At 40.4% G+C, this 20,916-nt stretch overlaps 1 protein-coding gene across 5 annotated transcripts in view; it reads left to right on the top strand.

Moving 5' to 3' along the window:
* Positions 1-20,916, top strand: part of RALYL (RALY RNA binding protein like) — a 423,906-nt gene that overhangs the window by 269,988 nt on the left and 133,002 nt on the right. The window contains exon 1 of one of the 5 annotated variants that reach the window (XM_072151629.1): positions 13,055-13,211. The exons of the other annotated variants lie outside the window; for them this stretch is intronic. Within the exon in view, the coding sequence (XP_072007730.1) occupies positions 13,175-13,211 (37 nt within the window). The 5' untranslated portion in view covers positions 13,055-13,174. Of the gene's footprint in view, positions 1-13,054; positions 13,212-20,916 lie in introns of those variants that run through there. 5 annotated transcript variants of the gene reach the window in all.

The raw sequence follows: 20,916 nt of genomic DNA, 5'->3' as shown, positions 1-20,916 counted from the left end.
TGTCTATGGTGATGGTAGAACCTCCTCTCCTCTAGGTGTAGAGGATACCCCTGTCTATGGTGATGGTAGAACTACATCTCCTCTAGGTGCAGAGGATGCCCCCTGTCTATGGTGATGGTAGAACCACCTCTCCTCTAGGTGTAGAGGATGCCCCCTGTCTATGGTGATGGTAGAACCTCCTCTCCTGTAGGTGTAGAGGATGTCCCCTGTCTATGGTGATGGTAGGGCTGCCTCTCCTCTAGGTGTAGAGGATGCACCCTGTCTATGGTGATGGTAGAACCTCCTCTCCTCTAGGTGTAGAGGATGTCCCCTGTCTATGGTGATGGTAGAACCTCCTCTCCCCTAGGTGTAGAGGATGCCCCCTGTCTATAGTGATGGTAGAGCCACCTCTCCTCTAGGTGTAGAGGATGCCCCCTGTCTATAGTGATGGTAGGGCTGCCTCTCCTCTAGGTGTAGAGGATGCCCCCTGTATATGGTGATGGTAGAACCACCTCTCCTCTAGGTGTAGAGGATACCCGCTGTCTATGGTGATGGTAGAACCGCCTCTCCTCCTGGTGTAGAGGATGCCCCCTGTCTATGGTGATGGTAGAACTGCCTCTCCTCTAGTCATAGTGGAAACCCACTGGTCTTGGTCACAAGCCTTGGTATAAAAAGATATTTGGAAAGATCTCTGGTTCTGCCCAATTCGATATGTGTACATTTGCAGCCATCTTTTTCTAAGTTGAATAAGCACAAGTTTTGTGATCTGTCCTTGTATTCTAGTCCCCAATTCCATTAATGGGTGCCCTAAATAGTGCCCTAAAATAATACCATTAATACAGTATAGGAAAATAAAGGGAGTTGCAGTCGGGAGTGGAGGCAAATTAGGGTCACAGTATAGACACTGGGAACACAAGAGGTAAACCTACCTGTGGGTGGGTCACAGTCTAGTTTTATGCTGTGTCCTTATTGGACAAATATCATTATGATAATATCATTATAGAAACAAGCCAATCAAGATAAACCCCTTAATAGGATCTTGTCCACACTCTTAGGGCAACATGAGCTGTAAATACGTCCCCTCCCAGGGTCATTATATAAAAGTATATGGAAAATCCCTATAAGTGTACCTATACCTGTATAGAAGGAAATGAGACTGTTTAAGTTGTATGTTTCCTCTCAAGAACCGACCCATCAAATAAGATCTGTGTAGTCTTTATCCGAATTAGTCTTGGTTCTTAGCCGTTTGCTGTCACATAGATTATGTTTATTACATGACATTTATTCTCTATATTGGAACAATTTTCCCCTCAAAAGGCGAAATCTCACATTTAGTGACCTACTGGGACTGTCTTTACTCAAACCTATCTCTGCCTATTCTTCTCCGTACTTCATAATTGATTTAAGCAGGATGTTATTAATTAAAGGCATTGTTGGCGGAGAACTCTCCTTCCATCCGCCTGTAGATCAGCAGATAGGAGACGCACGTGGCAAGTAATTAGCATGTGCAGAGCACCATAAAGCACTACGGATTTCCAGAAGATATATGGAATTACGGCTTCAGTACATGAGAGACCTTTATTCACAAGGACACTAATGAGTTCTCAAGATATACGGATATTTTAAGTGGAGGCAGTGTTCCCTTTAGGAAACAAGCATTGGAGATAGTATTGTAAGGGAGAAAACTAAGGGGAGGATAATAAAGAATGATTTTCTAAGCACAATGGGTGTACAAATGGCAGCTAGGAAGATAAGAAAAGAAGTCCTACAATGTTAGACTCATCGAACTGAACAGATCTAATTAATATGCAAATGAATTTCATGCAAATCAGATTTTTGAAGGGAATGTTCTGTGTGAATAGGGACTATGATCATTGGGGTTGGATAACTGGTGTATCTGCAAAGGTTTCCTATCTTACATGTCTTTGAGGCTGGAGAAATACAACAAAATATATGTTGCGTCCATTGACGGTGAACATAAAAGACAGTGGGGGGTCATTTATCTTTAGTCTGGGACTATGCACCTGTCTCATTTTTTTTCTCTTGAGTTTGGACTTGTTTTACTTACAAGTAGATAATTATATTTTTGGCATTTAAGTTTGTTGTTTTTTTGCAACTTTGTTTCGCAAACCATTTAATTGCTATGGACAATTCAGGACATCCCGGCTTCACTGTGCATGCGCCCTGGGTACCGCGCATGTGCAACAAAGTGAGGGTCTGCTCCCGGCTCCATCTCACATTGTGAGAGGAGGAGTACCGGAAAAATTCAGATGCGAGTCCAATGAGCCTCATCGGACTCACATCCAGGTAAGTAGATATGTTTATTTTTATACATTGCTCGCACTCCGAGAACTCCATAAAGGCCATTTTGGGACCCTAAACCACAGGTCCACATGGACCTGTACTTGGTTTAGGGTCCCAAAACTGGTGACAGGTCATTTTTAAAGATATATTGGGGCAGATGTATCTTTTTATTTGTGTTCTTTTTCTTTCCTTTTTGCATTTTTTTTTTCATTTGTACATTTTATTGGAACATTACTGAAGTTTGTGATGCATTGGTTTTCCTGGTTTGTGCAAAAGTCAACTGCACCTACTGGCAGATGTTGGTGCATAATTTATCACTGGTTTGTGCCTAAAAGTTGCAAAAAATGTGCAATTAACCTTCAAGTCTCGACCAGGCATAAAAAACTGTTTGGTATAGATTGCAGCAAAAATTGTGCAACATTTCAGAAATTGTGCAATCATTTGCACAAAAAAGGACACAATTTAACTAAAGGAAAACTGCCCATAGATACATTATAGAGCAGAACCAGGCAGGCGCAAATTGCAAGACTAAAAGACATCTGTCCCATTAGGCGCAACACAGAAAAAAAAGGCTGCAGTGAACTGGATAGGTGAAAAAGTTGCACATTTTGCGTAAGTAATCAAGTGCAAAATAAGAAGAAATACAAAAAAAAAAGAAACTAAGATAAAACCCCCAAAGACTGGGATGACACAATTATACCAAGGATTCATGAATCTTCCCCAGGATATCTTTTCTTCTTAGAAGAAATTAAAACCTTGCATCAAGAGAATTGTGTAATACAGGCGGTCCCCTACTTAAGGACACCCGACTTACAGACAACCCATAGTTACAGACAGACCCCTTTGACCTCTGGTGAAGCTTTCTGAATGCTTTGCTATAGTCCCAGATTGCAATGATCAGCTGTAAGGTGTCTGTAATGAAGCTTTATTCATAATCCTTGGTCCCATTACATCAAAAAATGTTTAAACTCCAATTATCACTGGGGCCAAAATTTTTTTTGTCTAGATCTACAATTATTAAACATACAGTTTCAACTTACATACAAATTCAACTTAAGAACAAATCTCCGGACCCTATCTTGTACGTAACCCGGGGACTGCCTATATATTCTAGTATTTCTCATCATGTGATCTATGAGCTTCTATGATCGGAAGACCATATTGAAGGAATTTCGCCTTTAAACATGAATGATCAGTCTCCTTGTGTTGTCTTACTTTGAGATTGAACTTTTAGATTTAGACGAGATACTACAGAGGCCAAGTCTTGTAAAGTTAGATGAACGCTCAATATTTGCTCGGGTTATTGAAGTCTTTGTGATTCATCATGTTTGTTTTTCTTACACCGTATAACATTTCTGTGATCTTCCTTCTGAGTGTCTTCTTCTTTTCTATCGCAGTGTAGACCTATAGAAGTTTAGATTTGATTTGGTTTTTTTTATGATTTCCTGTATGTTTATTGTGGACGTGATCTGGCAACGCAGGTGTATTCTGCATTCAATTAAAAAAAGCATAATTTGAGCAAAAACTGTTTAAAATAAAGGCAGTCCCGGGTTACATGTAATGTTCTGAAAGGGGGTTTCCCACAAAACAGGTTAGGCCCTATCCACAAATAGATCTATAGACATGAACAGGACAGTCCGACCATGCTCGACCGGTCATCTAGGGGAGCCACAAGGAGTCCGTCTGGGTTACCCCATCGGGCTCCCGTTCTTGCGATCTGTGGGACCCCATTACTGACACCCCCAACAATCAGCAAGTTAGGCCCTGTCCTGTGGATATTAACATATTTCTGAATATTTCATTTAATTTCTGAAACTTGCCATATGATAGACCCTGGTGAAAGAATTTTGTACTTAGAATGTAGAACTTAGTAGTGTCTGAAAATTCCTGTAATATTCCTATATTGTAACTCTATTGTACGAATCGCATGTCACACAGTAACTATGCTACGATGTGTTCGTTGGTACTAAAATTTCAAAGGTTTTTGTTAGTGTGAGACCAACATCTGGGACCCCACACATGGGGAACATGTAGTTGCTGGCGCACGTGGCCACCTGGATATTCATTTGAATGGACCTGTGCGCAGTTGCAGGTGGGCAGGATGAAAAGGTTGGACCTTTCCTATTATTAAGGGTTGGCATAGACTACAGATATTCCATCACTTTAAGATTTGAGACCCTCTTAATCCTTTTCATAGGATATTCCATTATTGGCCAATTGGACATCGTGTCTCACCGGAATATACAGTGACACTAGGAGACCTATGGCTTACATTGGCTCTACTCACCTGTTTCCATCAGGTTTGTGGTTATCCTATTATAGTCAGTGATTGATCTTGCAGTCTTTATACAAAGATGAGTAAGTCCAACAGATACACCAATGCCAATGGAACCACTGTCAATGAATTCTAGAATCAAATGATGGGTCACTGGGGGTAAATCCTCAAAATGCTCATCGGCAGTACAACGGTCCCTTGTACCCTCTTGATCCTTTGAAGTCCCACCATTGGGACCCTAAACAATATGTAAGTTAACACGTTATAACTTGTTGTGAGCAGACAACCTTTAATAAATCGCCGGTTTATGCCATGAGCTAGTAAGGTGCTGTTAATGTCTACTTTGACTCTACACTTGTGGAATATTCCATCGATTCTTAGACAAAAAAATGACCAATAATTACCATTTTAAAGGGTCGAGAATGTATATTATTCTCAATCAGGTATTTTCCTCATTTGTTCCATCTCATCGGAGCCGTCTGGGTCTGGCTTGCAATAACAAAGTGTTATTACCCTCTAATAGAATTACATTTCATGTTATTCTTATGGATGAATGGAGAAGAAGCTTAATGATACCCCTGGGTGTTGGAAATTGCCTTCTCCATCTATTTATAGACCCAGACCCTTTCACCCATTGTGATAAACACCAAAAACTACTCTGTGGAGCGGTTTTTCACACTGTGCGTAACGAAATAGGTTTTTTGACAGAGTGACATTTCTATCAATTTCTGATGCTGGTAAATTGCTTATTGTGCAGCAAAGGTTATTTATTATTGATGTTCCTATATGATAGCAAATTTCCAAAGCTGGCTGCTTTTTATATTAGTTTTCAGCCACAAGAATGGGACTGTGCGAAGACCATTGGGAGAAAGTAGGGGATGAGCTTCAAAGACATAAAGAAATGAGGGCAAGAGGGGACAGTCCCTGTCACTATGCCCTATCAGGACATCCATACAAAAAGGAAGACAGAAAATTGTCGTACAAGCCCTGAAATATCGTAATGTGGAGTGGTGTCAAGAGGGGCGCCGCCAATAACGGAATGGCAGAGCACTCACTTTCTTTTGTATGTGATCACTCAAGCCTGAATGGTGCCCGGTAATAGCAGGGCTTGGCAGAGAATTGTATGTATATGCAGCTGGCCGCCAGATACATCAGGAGCCCGGAGCGGGCAAGGGTTTTATCATATGCTAGGTATACATCCCGCGTACGAAGCGACGGCTTATGATACATTTCCTCCAAAGTCTTAAAGAGGGTCTCTTTCTATTTGCTACAACACTCTGGTAGACCCATTCTTTGCATCACATGGTCAGTCCTCTTCATAGTAATTTTTGGAGTGTTATAAAATATACTATGGCCATATTGCATTTCCCCAACCATGACAACTATGAAAGTCAGCTATGTGTACAATAGTACAATGGTGGGTGTCAATGGGAGCATGGGGAGAGTTCAGGGGCTGAGCCTTCTCCATACAGCTAGGGTGTTTGCTGTATGTGGCAGCAAACATCCAGCACTATGTCAATCCCTGAATCCCTGAAATGCCTGAAATGCTGCCATCATGGCAAGGATCGTTGGCCCCACTCACGTGACATTATCGGGGGTAAATGATCCATTGCTATGACAGTCTCAGTGAGACCCCAGGGCCTGTCATTTGAAAAGATCTGTAACAGTCGGTCAGTGACAGACCGATACAGTTCATGTGCAAAAATGCAAATACTGCAATTCTACTGTACTGCAGTATATATAAAGTGGATGAAAAAAGCAGTTCACCCCAACCTCCAGGAGGCCAATCTTCTAGGTCCTGTGCCCAGTGATAGTCCCAAAGCCAGAGACAACTTGTAATACAGAATATCAAGTTTCCACCAGCACACAACAGGCAAACAGATATCCAAGTGGGTAAAAGAGATCTTGTTTTGACTCTTAAGAGCCATAGTCATGGACTGAATGCCTTGGTCTGTTGTGTGCTGGTGGAGATTCGATATTCTGTATTGCAGTACATGGTATGAGCGAACAGACCTTCTAGAATGAAAGTACCCTAGGAGGCCTAAAAAACTCTTAAATATATATATATGAAAAAAAACTTTCGATATAAAGGCAGTCTCCTATTTAAGATCATCCGACTTACAGATGACCCCTAGTTACAAACGGACCTCTGGATGTTGGTAATTTACTGTACTTTAGTCCCAGGCTACAATAAACAGCTGTAACAGTTATTACAGGTGTCAGTAATGAGGCTTTATTGTTAATCCTGGTTCTTATGAGAATCCAACATTTTTTAAATCTAATTGTCACAGAGACCAAAAAAATTTTGGCTCCAGAATCAGGAAGTAAACCAGCACTCACTGTGATCAGGTACAGAAACACTTTATTGCAAGGAGGACAACAGGGCAGGGGTGATGCACCCCAAGAAAAGGCGACGGGCCTTTTTGTGCTGAACTGGCTTTCTCAAGCCTCTGACTAAAAAATTTTAGCTGGGGTTACAATTATAAAATATACAGTTCCGACTTACATACAAATTCAACTTAAGAACAAACCTACAGATCCTATCTGTATTGAAAATAGAAAATAAAATCATAAACACGTTAGCTATCGCAAGGTCCCAAATGTCCTGATCTATCAAAACAATTATTCCCCTCAATGAAAAAATAGCGCCCAAATGTCCTATTTGCACTTTTTCACCATTTTTCAACACATAAAAATGTAATAGAAAAAAAGGTAACAATGAGAACCTCATCCTGCAAAAAATGATCGCTTACTCGGGTTCGTAAAACCGAATTATGAAAAGTTATTGGGGTCAGAATATGGGAAATTGGTGACTATTTTGTACAAAAGGTCTTAATTTTTTTAATTCTTTTAAAACACAATAAAACCTACACACATTTGATAAAACCGTGATTGTAACGACCCAAAGAATACAAGGACGGTGTCATTTGGAACGCACCGTGATCTTTTTGTCGATTTCATCCCATTTGGAATTTTTCCAGCTTCCTCCTACATTCCATGGAATATTAAATACTATCACTAGGAGGGGCAAATTATTACGCAGAAAACATACCCTCATACAGTTCTGCACATGGAAAAATAAAAAGTTATGGTGGAGAATATTTTTAAAGGAGTGGAGCAAAAAATAGAAACGTAAAAAAACAAAAAAGGACATTGGTGGGAAGGAGTTAAAGAATCTAAACAGTGAAGGGAATACGGAAAGTTTTTATCCGTTTTGAACTTCCCTACAATAATATAGTGATAAATCGTGCGGTGGGAGGGGGGAGGGGTAGCACGGTCTGATAGCGCTATAATGCGAGGGCAGCCTTGCCTGGTACATCACATAGTAAGGCCCCAATGATTTACGCTGTAGAAGAGCAGCCTCATTATATTATAGTTAAACTGACAGTGACATTTTATAGCCTAAGCACTTAAGCCGTGGCCTATCGTGGGAACGCCAGTTAAAAATATGATGATGTGTTTCTGAAAAGCACATTTCTAGCAGCCGCTCTACTTTTATTTCCTAAAAAAAAAATATAGGAAAACCTGAAGAAGAAAGTAAAAGTCATTTATTAGATTTTAAATTTTTTTTATTTATTTCTTGCTGCCTATTAGCTGCGGTATCAGCAGTGTCAGCAATTTATATGACATTAAAATACGTCAATAATGGTAAAGTCAGTGGAGTGCAGCAATGTCCTACAGCAAATAAACGACATAAAATTATTTTACGGTTACATAATTTCTTTCGTTTTGGAATGAGTCAGCTGCAGAGTTTTTTGCTTTCTTTACTTTTTTTTACTAAATGCACATTTCCTGCTTTTTACAGCTAGGGATATATCTTTATTAAAGGACATCTACCACCAGGGTGAAAGACTTTTTGCAAATGAGCCTTAGGGGCTCCAGGTTCCATTGGTGTAAATGGAGCCTGGAGCCCCTCAGGCTCATTTGCATACAGCCTTTCATCCTTGTGGTAGATGTCCTTTAAAGAATGAACCTCATAGCAGTGATATGGCATTTATTATACTGAGAACCTGGTGGCACAGCATATGATGGTGTCCCCGCCTCCGAGCACCCGCCGGATCCGCCTCCTCATAAATACCAGTGGGTAGCTGAAATACGCTGCAGATCTTCACCAGCCATCTGAATGGCTAACATTATGGAACTCCCCTACACCATCATCTGGGACCCATTTCATATACTGGGAGTGATCCAGGGGGAACCTTGTTACCACGGGATACAAACATTTAAAATATATATATGTATGAATCCATATAACTTTTTTTTTTCTTTTTCTTCTTATCCTTGCACCCTTCTTGGGTGAATGACGGATTAGACATTGATATGATTTGATACTATTGAATGGTATTGTGGATTTTATTAAAATGTATATGCGCTGAGTTCGGAAAATTTGCATGAATATTAGATTAATGAAGTGAATATGTGTTGAAAAAAAAAATGAGATTAATATTTTATGATGTATCAAGTCAGATATGATTTTCTTTTCTTGTTTTTCTTTTCTATGTTGTCTACAAAAGACAATTTCTTTGTGTTGGTTTGTATGTCTAATAAAAAAAATGAATCCATATAACTCAATCTGTACAGCAAACATTCCGTTATACACATAACAGAATTAATAATTCATGGTATTACCGTATTTTCCGGGCCATTAGGCGCACCGGAATATAAGGCGCAACAGTCCGATGCGCCTTATATATGTAATAATTCCATATATAAGGCGCATCGGACTATAAGGCGCAGGGTCGGGGGCGTGGCGGAGGTCCGGGGGCGGAGCGGAGACCCGACGGGACGCGACGCCGAGAAGAGACGTGGAACGCGGGGAAGGTGAGCGGGGAAGGTGAGGGGGAGGTGAAGAATAGAATACTTACATAGGTCCCCGCTACCGGAGACAGCAGATCTCCAGCGGGAACTGCAGACCACGCGGTAGAAGTTGTTCGTGCCGCGTGGTCTGCAGTTCCCGCTGGAGATCTGCTGTCTCCGGTAGCGGGGACCTATGTAAGTAGGGTCCGCTGCCCTCATATAGGGCGCACCGGACTATAAGGCGCACTTTGGATTTCCAAGGAAATCCAAGGCTTTTAAGTGCGCCTTATAGTCCGGAAAATACGGTAATTGCTATTAATTGTATAGCATGTTGCTGACTAATAGATCGATGTGCATCAATAATTGAGTCGGTGTGCATAAGTGCAAGGCTACAGTCATATCTGTGAAAGTTAAAAGGGGAAATTGAAATTCACAAAGATGGTAATGACTATTGGCTGATACTCAGCTAAGAAGACTCTGTGTAAAAAGGATAAACTATAAGGAATAACATATGGGGCTGGTCCATGGTTTAATGTTATTCTCCATGCATAGGATAGGCTGGTCAGTCAGTGCCTGAATCCTCCACCAATAATGAGAATAGTAATTCCCCTATTGAGGCCTATTGATAACTACATCTTCAGACCAAGTGCATCTCTATGTAGAGGACTGCCATAGAAAATGAAGACAGCAACAAGGTTCCTGTCTGACCTGTTGCTAGTACTAGATTATAATATAGGTGGTTGGGCGGTAGCCCGGGAGCCAAGCCTTCAAGGGGGCCCATGGGTAACGAAACTACCAACCAAATTTTATACTGAGAAGAACCTTCACCCATGAAATCATTGTACATCTGTTTCTGCTCTCAATACACATGTACACAAGAGCCATTTCAGGACCTTTGAAGGTCCTACAAAGGCAGAAGGGACACATCCTCCATTCCCCAAGAATCTTGATTCTATTACCAAATGTAGGAAATGAATTCCGGACTAGTAGGGGCTATAATATTCATACAGCCCAGGGCCCATGGCAGTCTTGATCCGCCCCTGCCTGCTGCTCATGTCAAGCGGAAGTGATTGTTGGGGGTACCAGCAAACAAAGGCAACAGATCAGTAGGTTATCCCTGTGGATGGAAGATAATATCAGATCTTGGGCCCCTGAATAACTCCATAAATGGGTTGATGTGCAGCCAACATGCAACTTAACCTCACTTAACCTCATTAAATTGGGCACTAGGAGCTGCTTACTAAAGTGCTTAAACAAAGGGCGCAGTGTTAGAATGATAGCGTTACCGAATGATAGTGCTCCGATGTATTCATGAGGGGGCGGTCCAAGGCGCTGCCTCTTCGCCAGACCACCCCACTCGCTCCATAGGCTGGCAGTGACCGCCCCTAACCCCGCCCCAACCCCGCCCCCCATGAATACATCGGACCACTTGGCAAGCGGTCCGGCGTTTTCATTGTATAGAAAGCAGCTCCTAGTGCCCAATTTATGGGTGACAGGTCCTCTTTAATTGGCACATCCCTCCCCCAGACTTTGACCCTTGGTGAACGACCCCTGAAGTGAAAAGGCAAGTGAAGTGAAAGGCATAAATGATGTTTAATTATATGAAATACAATCAGACATACCAACCTTATAGTTAGTAAAATATGCATGTGTGAGTCCACTCACAGACCTACCCAGAGATTGCCAGATCCCATCGCTTTACTTAACTTTGGGGGTGGGATCAGATTTCTCTTTTTTGGACTGGGGTATGCCCAATTTACCAAACCTATCTCTAAAATAGAGGAATAATTACATGAAAACATTTTAGGTTGTTCTGTTATGAGAAGATATGTAGCAGTCAGGCTGTGTCTAGATTGAGAAATTGTTTGTAACACCGATGCAAAATCCTTGTAACCACCAATTACCTCTGGTAATTTTAGAAAGTCTTTATTAATATTATGACAGAATAACCACAAATGACAAGATACTGCGGCTACACATACATCTATTTGTATTGTATTGTATTTGTAGCTTGTGTTTCTTGTCATTTGGGGTTATTCTGTCATAATATTAATAAAGATTATTTTAGGTGCTGAGGAATGTCTTTCATGTCTCTATTTTATGTATTAAATATAGGGTTATACATCTGGAGATGTCCTTATGGTGTAATTGTGTGCTGAATCTTTCTGTGTAGTAGAATTTAGTAGGGAGCAATTTTATGGCTTAAGGTGTCCCACTTACCGTATAAGATGTATTTATAGGTACAGGCAGTCCTCGGGTTACATACAAGATGGGTTCCTTGGGTTTGCACTTAAGTTGAATTTGTATGCAAGTCAAAACGGTATATTTTATAATTGTAGATCCAGACACATTTTTTTTTTGCCCCAGTGACAATTGGAGTTTCAAATTTTTTTGCTGTAATTGGACCAAGGATTATCAATAAAGCTTCATTACAGACACCTTACAGCTGATCATTGCAGCCTGGGACTATAGTAACATCCAGAGAGCTTCACCAGAGGTCACATAATCATGAATTTTCATAAGATTTTAATTCTGGTCTGAATCTATTCGGCCCAAACTGATCATGCTTTGATTTTCCTGGAAATTGGTATGTAACCCCCTCTAGTTCTAGGGCAGTGATGGCGAACCTTTTAGCGACCGAGTGCCCAAACTGCAACCCAAACCCCCCTTATTTATCGCGAGGTGCCAACTAAAAATGAAAGCAGTGACTTATTGCTCCCTGTTCTTCAACTTTCAATCAGATTGGCCTCCTGAGGACACCAACAGTAGAAAGATGGAAAATTTGCTTCATTTTAGCTTCTTTCCAGTGTCCCTCTGTACACTTATTATGAGTGTACAGAGGGACAATGGGGCCAACAGGAGGTCCTCCAAAGATAATTTGGCCCTGTCTACTCATTCTCCCTCTTCCTACAGTTTAAGTAGAGAAGAAAGTTTCAAAATATGACTGGAAGCAGTATCTTTTAAGTGGCTTGCAACTGCAATAATATTCTTTGAGTCCTGTCTGGTGTGCTGAGGCAATGGCCCAAGTGCCCACAGAAAGGGCTCTGAGTGCCGCCTCTGGCACCCGTGCCATAGGTTCGCCACCACTGTTCTAGGGGGACCTTTAGCAGAAAGGCGTAGAAGCCTGAAATAAATGTAATGACTTAAATGGCCTGGCATTGCGAATTATTATCCCCTTTACCCCAGCTCCATGCCAAGGGGGAACAGAGGGAAATGAAGGGAATCATATCCGACGGTGGAGTGGCCTGGCATGGGGTGTACCTGCTGACTCTTTTCTATAAATACGGGAAGTGCACTGTTACATGGTGCAGTGTAACAGTCGGTGAAGCTACAGCACATTGGGGGGACTTTTATCACCACTAGTGCCCTTCCGACTCATTGGCATAATTTAAAAATTGATTTTGGAAGGAAGGAGGCCATGGATAACAAATATAAGAAGATTGTCACGGTGCCCGGATCTGTGTGTAAGTCCCCTTGGTTTATCATTATGGAATTTGATGGTAGATTTCCTTTAAACAATAGTAATAATACCAATATTAATACATTGCATTTCCAATAAATAATTAAAAAATAACCTTGATAAAGACATAAAATAAGATCTTTATTAATATACAGAGCTTGCCCCTTCCCTGTAATCGATGCTTTGTTCCTCGCCCGGCTCCCCCCTATCCCCCTAGAATGGTCTCTCCCAGGCTCTCAGTGTGTAATTGCTGGTTAGCTCCCATCAGAGCCCAGTGTCTCTCTGCAGAAGCACAGTCTGTCCCCTTTGTGCTGCCGTGTGAAGAAAATCCGAATAATCCGAAGTCGCCTCAGTCCACGATGACCATGTACAAGAGCAAGCGCCGCAATCAGAGATGTAAGTACATTGCATTTCTTACTATTCTCCTTGGTTTATTTTCCCGTGGAGTGAAACATCAATCAATGAATGACATTCAGCGGTGAGGAGGACTTGTCGCCTCTGATGCATTGTGCACAATACGTATCGATGGATTAGGGGAAATATTTAGCCTTGTTACTATGGAAACTCTTCAATGAACGGCTTTATATTAGGGAAAATTCCAAATGTAACTTTAGTAGAATGAGCCCCCAGCTAATAGAAGCCCCAGCACCCTGCACCCCAAGAGCCTGGCACATGGGGGAGGCAGGGGAGACATGGGGCTTGTAGGGGGGGCATATGGCGGATACTCTATCCCTTTAAATATTAGGATGTTGGCGGCAGAGGATGGGAAATGTGTGAGTGCTGAGGATGTAGCGGTGCTGAGTTTGTTAACACAACAGGGCGAAGTTTTCGTGCTTAATTCTGATTGTATACTGTGTAGGGAGGAAGAGCTGAGCCGGACCTGTCATCAATCCCCCTGACATTATAATGGGATCTGTCCATCTATCTATCTATCTATCTATCTATCTATCTATCTATCTATCTATCTATCTCATATCTATCACCTATCTATCTATCTATCTATCTATCTATCTATCTATCACATATCAATGATTCACTCTATTATCTTTCTTTCTGATATCTATTATCTATCTCTTTATGTGTCTCTCATTATTTATTACATATTAATGAATCACTCTATTATCTATCTATTTTATAACTATCACATATCATTTTATAATCTATCTCATATCTATCTATCAATCTCATATCTATTTATTTATCTCTCATATCTATCAAATTTCTATATTTCACTCTGTTGTCTATCTATCTACCGATCCTTCTTCTATCTATCATGCTATTAGCTATCTATCTCATAACTGTCACATATCAATCTATCACTCTATTATCTATCCAATCTATCATCTATATATCACATATCAGTCTATAATCTATCTTATATCTATCTATTACATATCAATGAATATCTGTCCATCCTTTATCTATCTATCTATCTATCTATCTATCTATCTATCTTCCGTGACTCCACCATTTCTTATGAACTGTCTATTGTAGATGATGCTAAACAATGATAACACATAATCATATAGAGGTTGTTATTCCCCGTCCTCCTCTCCTATGACACATTTCTGCAGTAAATTTCATAAAGTTTAGGACACATTATATAATGTGACATGTGACTTGTGCAGATTTTACTCAGTGAATACTTTGCCTGCCATGACAAAAAACATCTTACAGATGTGACCATAATCTATCTATCTATCTATCTATCTATCTATCTATTATCTATCTCATATCTATCTATCTATCTATCTATCTATCTATGCATCTATTTATCTATCTAATATCTATCTATCTATCTATTATCTATCTCATATCTATCTATCTATCTATCTATCTATCTATCTCATATCTATCTATCTATCTATCTATCTATCTATCTATCTATCTATCTATCTATTTATCTATTTATCTATCTATCTAATATCTATCTATTATCTATCTCCTATCTATCTATCTATCTATCTATTATCTATCTCATATCTATCTATCTATCTATCTATCTATCTATCTATCTATCTATCTATCTATCTATCTATGCATCTATTTATCTATCTAATATCTATCTATCTATTATCTATCTATCTATCTATTATCTATCTATCTATCTATTATCTATCTCATATCTATCTATCTATCTATCTATCTATCTCATATCTATCTATCTATCTATCTATCTATCTATCTATTTATCTATTTATCTATCTATCTAATATCTATCTATTATCTATCTCCTATCTATCTATCTATCTATCTATCTATTTATTATCTATCTAATATCTATCTATTATCTATCTCATCTATCTATCTGTCTATCTATCTATCTATCTATGCATCTATTTATCTATCTAATATCTATCTATTATCTATCTCATCTATCTATCTATCTATCTATCTATGCATCTATTTATCTATCTAATATCTATCTATCTATCTATCTATTTATCTATCTAATATCTATCTATTATCTATCTCATATCTATCTATCTATCTATCTATCTATCTATTATCTATCTCATATCTATCTATCTATCTATCTATCTATCTATGCATCTATTTATCTATCTAATATCTATCTATCTATCTATCTATCTATCTCCTATCTATCTATCTATTATCTATCTCATATCTATCTATCTATCTATCTATCTATCTATCTATCTAATATCTATCTATTATCTATCTCATATCTATCTATCTATCTATCTATCTATCTATCTTTCTATCTATCTAATATCTATCTATCTATCTATCTATCTCCTATCTATCTATCTATTATCTATCTCATATCTATCTATCTATCTATCTATCTATCTATCTATCTATCTATCTATCTATCTATCTAATATCTATCTATTATCTATCTCATATCTATCTATCTATCTATCTATCTATCTATCTTTCTATCTATCTAATATCTATCATCTATCTATCCATCCTTGGTCTGTTGTGATATTTGCCATCTATAGATGTAGCAGAACCAAGTCTTAACCCTTGTGTTATCATTATGTGTCATCTGTGGTTCTGGACAGGTTTACACGTTGGACTCAATTGATCTTTAGGGAGCAAGTTTTCATTCTGGGTCAACGATGTCTTAATGTAATCTAGAGATGATTTATTTGTCTCTGCTACATCTGTAAATTATAATTTGCTTCTTAATGTGTTCTACATTACCTTTCTGACACTAAGTGGAGTAGCACCTATGGTGCTTTCCTAAAACGGAGCAAGACAACAGAAGCCCTCGTGTAGATGTCTACACAGTCTCTCGGTCTCTGAATGTGTTGGTTTAGTTACAGTGAGAATCATCTGCATACCTTGGTGATATATTTGCATGTACTTGTACTGTAGACTTGCATTATGTCTTAAAGGAACTCAACAGGGAGCTTGTTCCAAACATCCTGGATAACCAAACACATATCTTCTGTGGATGTAGACCTAAATCCTTCTATTCTTCATGCAGATGTGACCATCTTACAGATGTCAGCACAGTCTCTTGATGTTGTGAGAATCGTTTTGATAGCTTGATGACATCTTTGCATGTGCTTAGACACATACACAATTTTGTAAGGACCTCAGCAGAGAGGTTGTGCCACACATCTTGCAAAACTAAGAACAGATTTTCTGTGGATGTAGATTTGCTAAAATATTTCTCGTTATAAAGATGTGACCACAATCTTATCGATGTCTTCACAGTCTTATGGTCTCTGAATGGTTTTACTTAGTTACACTGAGAATCATTGCAATCGCTTGGTGATGGCTTTGCATGTACAGATAACACACTCTCTGTTTTTGATGGGACTTGACAGTGAGGTTGTTCCATATTTCTTGGAGACCTTCTGTGGATGTAGACCCTGTCTCCTCCTGTAATCGCAGGTAGAGGGCTTTATGTGGTCATTTATTATCACTTCCAGGACTTCTTGCTATGTAGTTCATCAGCATGATTGAGCATCTCTGTGTGCCTATACCACGATTTATCAGGAGGCTTCAGGTGTGGAAGCCTCCTGATAAATGGGCAAAGATTACATCTTGTGTGTAGGTGCAGGGCAAGAAGACTCATCTCCGGCCACACCTGCCCATAATTAATACTAATTCCTTTATTTATATAGTGCTCATAGATTACGCAGCACTGCACAGAGTTTGCAAAATCAGTCCCTGTCCCCATAATCTAATCAGCCTACCAGTATGTTTTGGAGTGCGGGAGAAAAACGGAGGACCCAGAGGAAACCCACACAAACATGGAGAGAACATACAAACTCTTTGCAGATTTTGACCTGGATGGGACTTGAACCCAGGACCACAGCGCAGCAAGGCTGTGCTGCTAACCACCGAGCCACCGTATTACCATTTAGGGTGGAGGAGGTGTAGGAGGGGAAATAGGCGCAATTGGTCCAAGAATTTCGCCTATTTCAGGGCTTTTACGTCTGTCTTCAGGCTTGCAAGCCCTGATAAATGTGGCCCATTGCGTCATATGCTACAAGTGTCTATGTAGTTCACCCAGGGGTTGTGTTGTGAGATGCAGAATGTCAAGGGTTTCCATGTGATAATATATCAAATTGGTTTCAAAAGAAATGTCAGTTTTTAACAAATTTGAGCCAAGTTAAAGGTGAAGAAACATCTGCACTAACTGTAATCTACAAATAAGATGTGAGCAGAATCTAATGGTCTTATAAGCTTCTAATAAACCATAAGTTGTTACATATTATAGATTGTTCTTCTTTTCTGGTATTTGTTATTCTGCTTGCTGGGGATACAGACTTCAGGACAGCTTTTAATAAGAAAATCATTGTGTGAGATCACGCTGCTCTATTATCTACCATTACACATATACCCATGTGAGAAGAAGAGGTGACAGTCTCATTAACTAAAAGTGTTGGGGAAAAAAAAAGTTTCAGAAATTCTACTTGTTTCTAGGGCTAATTGTCTTCAAAGATAAGGAAAAACATCACATTAAAAAATGCTGTCTAATCTGCTGGGAAATATAATATAGAGCAGGAGGAGGTGAGCAAATTGTACACTGTGCCCTATCTGCAAGCGGCATCTCGTAAAGAGGGGGGAGCAAAGGAGATTGTACATAGTGTCCTATCTGCAGGCAGCATGTTATAGAACTGGAGGGGCTGAGCAGATTGTACATTGTGTCCTATCTGCAGGCAGCATCTTAAAGAACAGGCGGAGCTGAGTAGATTGTACATAGGGCCACATTTATCACTTTTGTGCGCCTAGGTGTAGTAGTTGCGCCTAAATTCGGGCGCACTGTTTTGCCAGAATTATCACAAGCTACAACCATCTGTGATAAGTATATTTTCTGCCTCTTATTAATCACTTTACTTTAACACAGTTTAGGCGCAATGTTAGATTCGGGCAGTTACATGTGATCCTGCTACAAGCTCCTCTCTGCTTCTCCCACATCCTAGAATGAAGATAACACTCACAGCAGCACCCAGGTGTGTGACACCCAGCACCCAGTGACCTCCTCAGCTTCTCCTGGAGGGGATCCCCCAGTGCTGGTCTCCTGCTGCACCCCTGTAATTCTGCACAATATCCCCCTCAGACACTGTGCAGAATTACATGGGGGACACTTGTTTGTAGTATCTGCAAACTTCTGCAAGCTTCTGCAAACTTGTGCAAACTTCTCTTGCTCTTGCTGTGAGCTCAGCGTTTTGCAGAATGTTTTGTAAATAGAAGGTGATGAACTGTAAATAGAGTCTGCAGCTCCTGTCTGTAATGTATCTAATGTATCTATTATATGTTCCAGTGTCTGGCTGAGCTCTGCTGCTAGAAATGAGCTCTTCTGCAAAGGGGCTCAGTGCTTTCTTCTCAGATAACGCCATCTTCGAGCTGGAGTGTTTTTGCGCCCGTTTTTGCGCCTAAATGCAAAAGTCGCACGTGATGAATATCATTAGGCGCAGCAAAACATCTGGAATTGAACGATAGATGAGGGAAAGGTGGTTATTTTTGCTGCGCGGCTAATTTGACGTTTAATCGCAAAAATGGTGCAAAAACGGTGCGCCTAAACGAAAAGGCGCAAAAACAACAGAAAAAACAAGTGATAAATGTGGCCCATAGTGTCCTATCTGCAGGCAGCATGTTATAGAGCAGGAGGAGCTGAGCAGATTGTACATAGTGTCCTATCTGCAGGCAGCATGTTATAGAGTAGGAGAAGTTGGGCAGATTGTACTTGATGTCCTGTTTGGAGGCAGTATGATGTAGAGCAGGAGGAGCTCAGCAGATTGTACATAGTGTCCTATCGGCAGGCAGCATGGTATAGAGCAGTGATGGCAAACCTTTTGGAGGCAGAGTGCCCAAGCTACAACCCAAACAAACTTATATGTTGCAAAGTGCCAACATGACAATTTAAGCAGTAACTTATTGATCCCTGCTGTATCACAGGTTTTAATCGTATTGGCGTCATGAGTTCACCAATACAACAGGAAGATGGAGAAATTTGGATTGTAGCTTCCCTCCAGGGTCCCCCCAGAGGAAGAATCAGAGGACCCAGAACAGGAGCTCCAATGACAATCCATCTCTATCCACATCTTCTCACTCCTCCTGTAGCCATGGATGTCACTTTATAATTGCACTGAGCATGGCAAGTCCTGGACTGTATTGGACTGAAGGAGGAAGCATTGAGTCTTGTTTGGCAAACTTTGTGTTGGGGCGATGGCCTGGGTGCCCACAGAAAAGTCTCCGAGTGCCACCTCTGGCACCCGTGCCATAGGTTCGCCACCACTGGTATAGAGTAATAGAAGTTGGGCAGATTATACATAGTGTCCTGTTTGGAGGCAGTATGTTGTAGAGCAGGAGGAGCTGCTCTTTTTCAAGAATCAATTTAGTATATTTTTACTCTTCAAAATCCCTGCTCATTTTGGGTTTAGGAGCTAAAAGTGGGTGGTAATAGTCAATGATTGACTTCTCCGATGTAATTTTCTCCATGGGACGGCACTTCCTCTATGATCACTAGGGATGTCCATTAGTTAGGAGGCTATGGATTGCTCAAAGTGGATCTTCTGACTTCCCAGCACTAACAGCTGGGCTATACCAAAAGTACTAAGCTACTAACTTAGAAAAGCTCTCATGATTTTGACCCAGGGGATGACTTCCAATAGATCAAAGCGAGGTAACTTCTCTTCTACATACAGAACCCTGTCCCAGAAGCACTGTGTGTAAGAGGCTTTCAGTGGGAGCCTGCTACCCCAGGCAATCCCTAAATCCTGAGTGCTGAAAAATGGTGGCTTTGCCAGTGGCATTTAAAGGGTCAACACACTTGATCACTGCTGGCCATGTGTTGACCATGTGGGGTGAGCCTGAACACCAAAACTGAACTTCTGTCTGAAATCTGGGTGCAGGGGCTCATACCTCCAATATTCGGAATTGACCTAAAAATTGCAGGTTTGGTTCCGCTCATCACTCGTGATAATCCCATTATAGCTTTCACCAATTGGTTCCTCAGTCAAGCACATACACCAACAGTCTTTACCTGTACGTCCTCTACTAATGGGCAGGATAACTATTGGACAACACAACATTAGTAGGGTAAAATCAGAGATTGGGGCCCCCACCGCACCGGTTTTCCTACATAGGTGGGCCAGCCACAAAGTGAAATATCACTCCTATTATCATTTCGTATGAATTTGACCTGTCCATGTATTACATGGATGGCTTTCTATTGGAATAGTGGAACGTGTTATCCCAAGGATAAGGAGCTGACCCAAAGGTGTTCCAGAAGAAAGAACACCTTCCAACATTCCAAGCAGCTTACACCCAGTGCAACTATCTCTATAGAATGGACTATCATATCATAAGACAATTGTGTATGATATCCACCCATGTGCATGTAACGTATTTTCATACAGGTTTTTGGATCCTAGGTGGAAATCGAGTTCCATTTACAGTACAAGGCTCCTTAATACATTTCCCCTCCTTCAGTCATTCCTTATGCAGATATTGTATTCTGGCTATTGCTGACACCATGAAAAGTGCAGTTTCCATTAAATATTGGAGCGTAGTCACACTCAGCTGCACCTTTATCTTCTCCCAGGTTTACTGGTGATTGGATTCATTGATTGCTGTTGCATAGATGAATGCTGATGGCTTTAATGACGGG

The sequence above is a fragment of the Engystomops pustulosus genome, chromosome 5, assembly GCF_040894005.1.
Source record: "Engystomops pustulosus chromosome 5, aEngPut4.maternal, whole genome shotgun sequence".
Lineage (NCBI taxonomy): Eukaryota > Metazoa > Chordata > Amphibia > Anura > Leptodactylidae > Engystomops > Engystomops pustulosus.
Note: the sequence above shows the minus strand (reverse complement) of the source record. Positions and strands in the feature narration are given on the sequence as shown.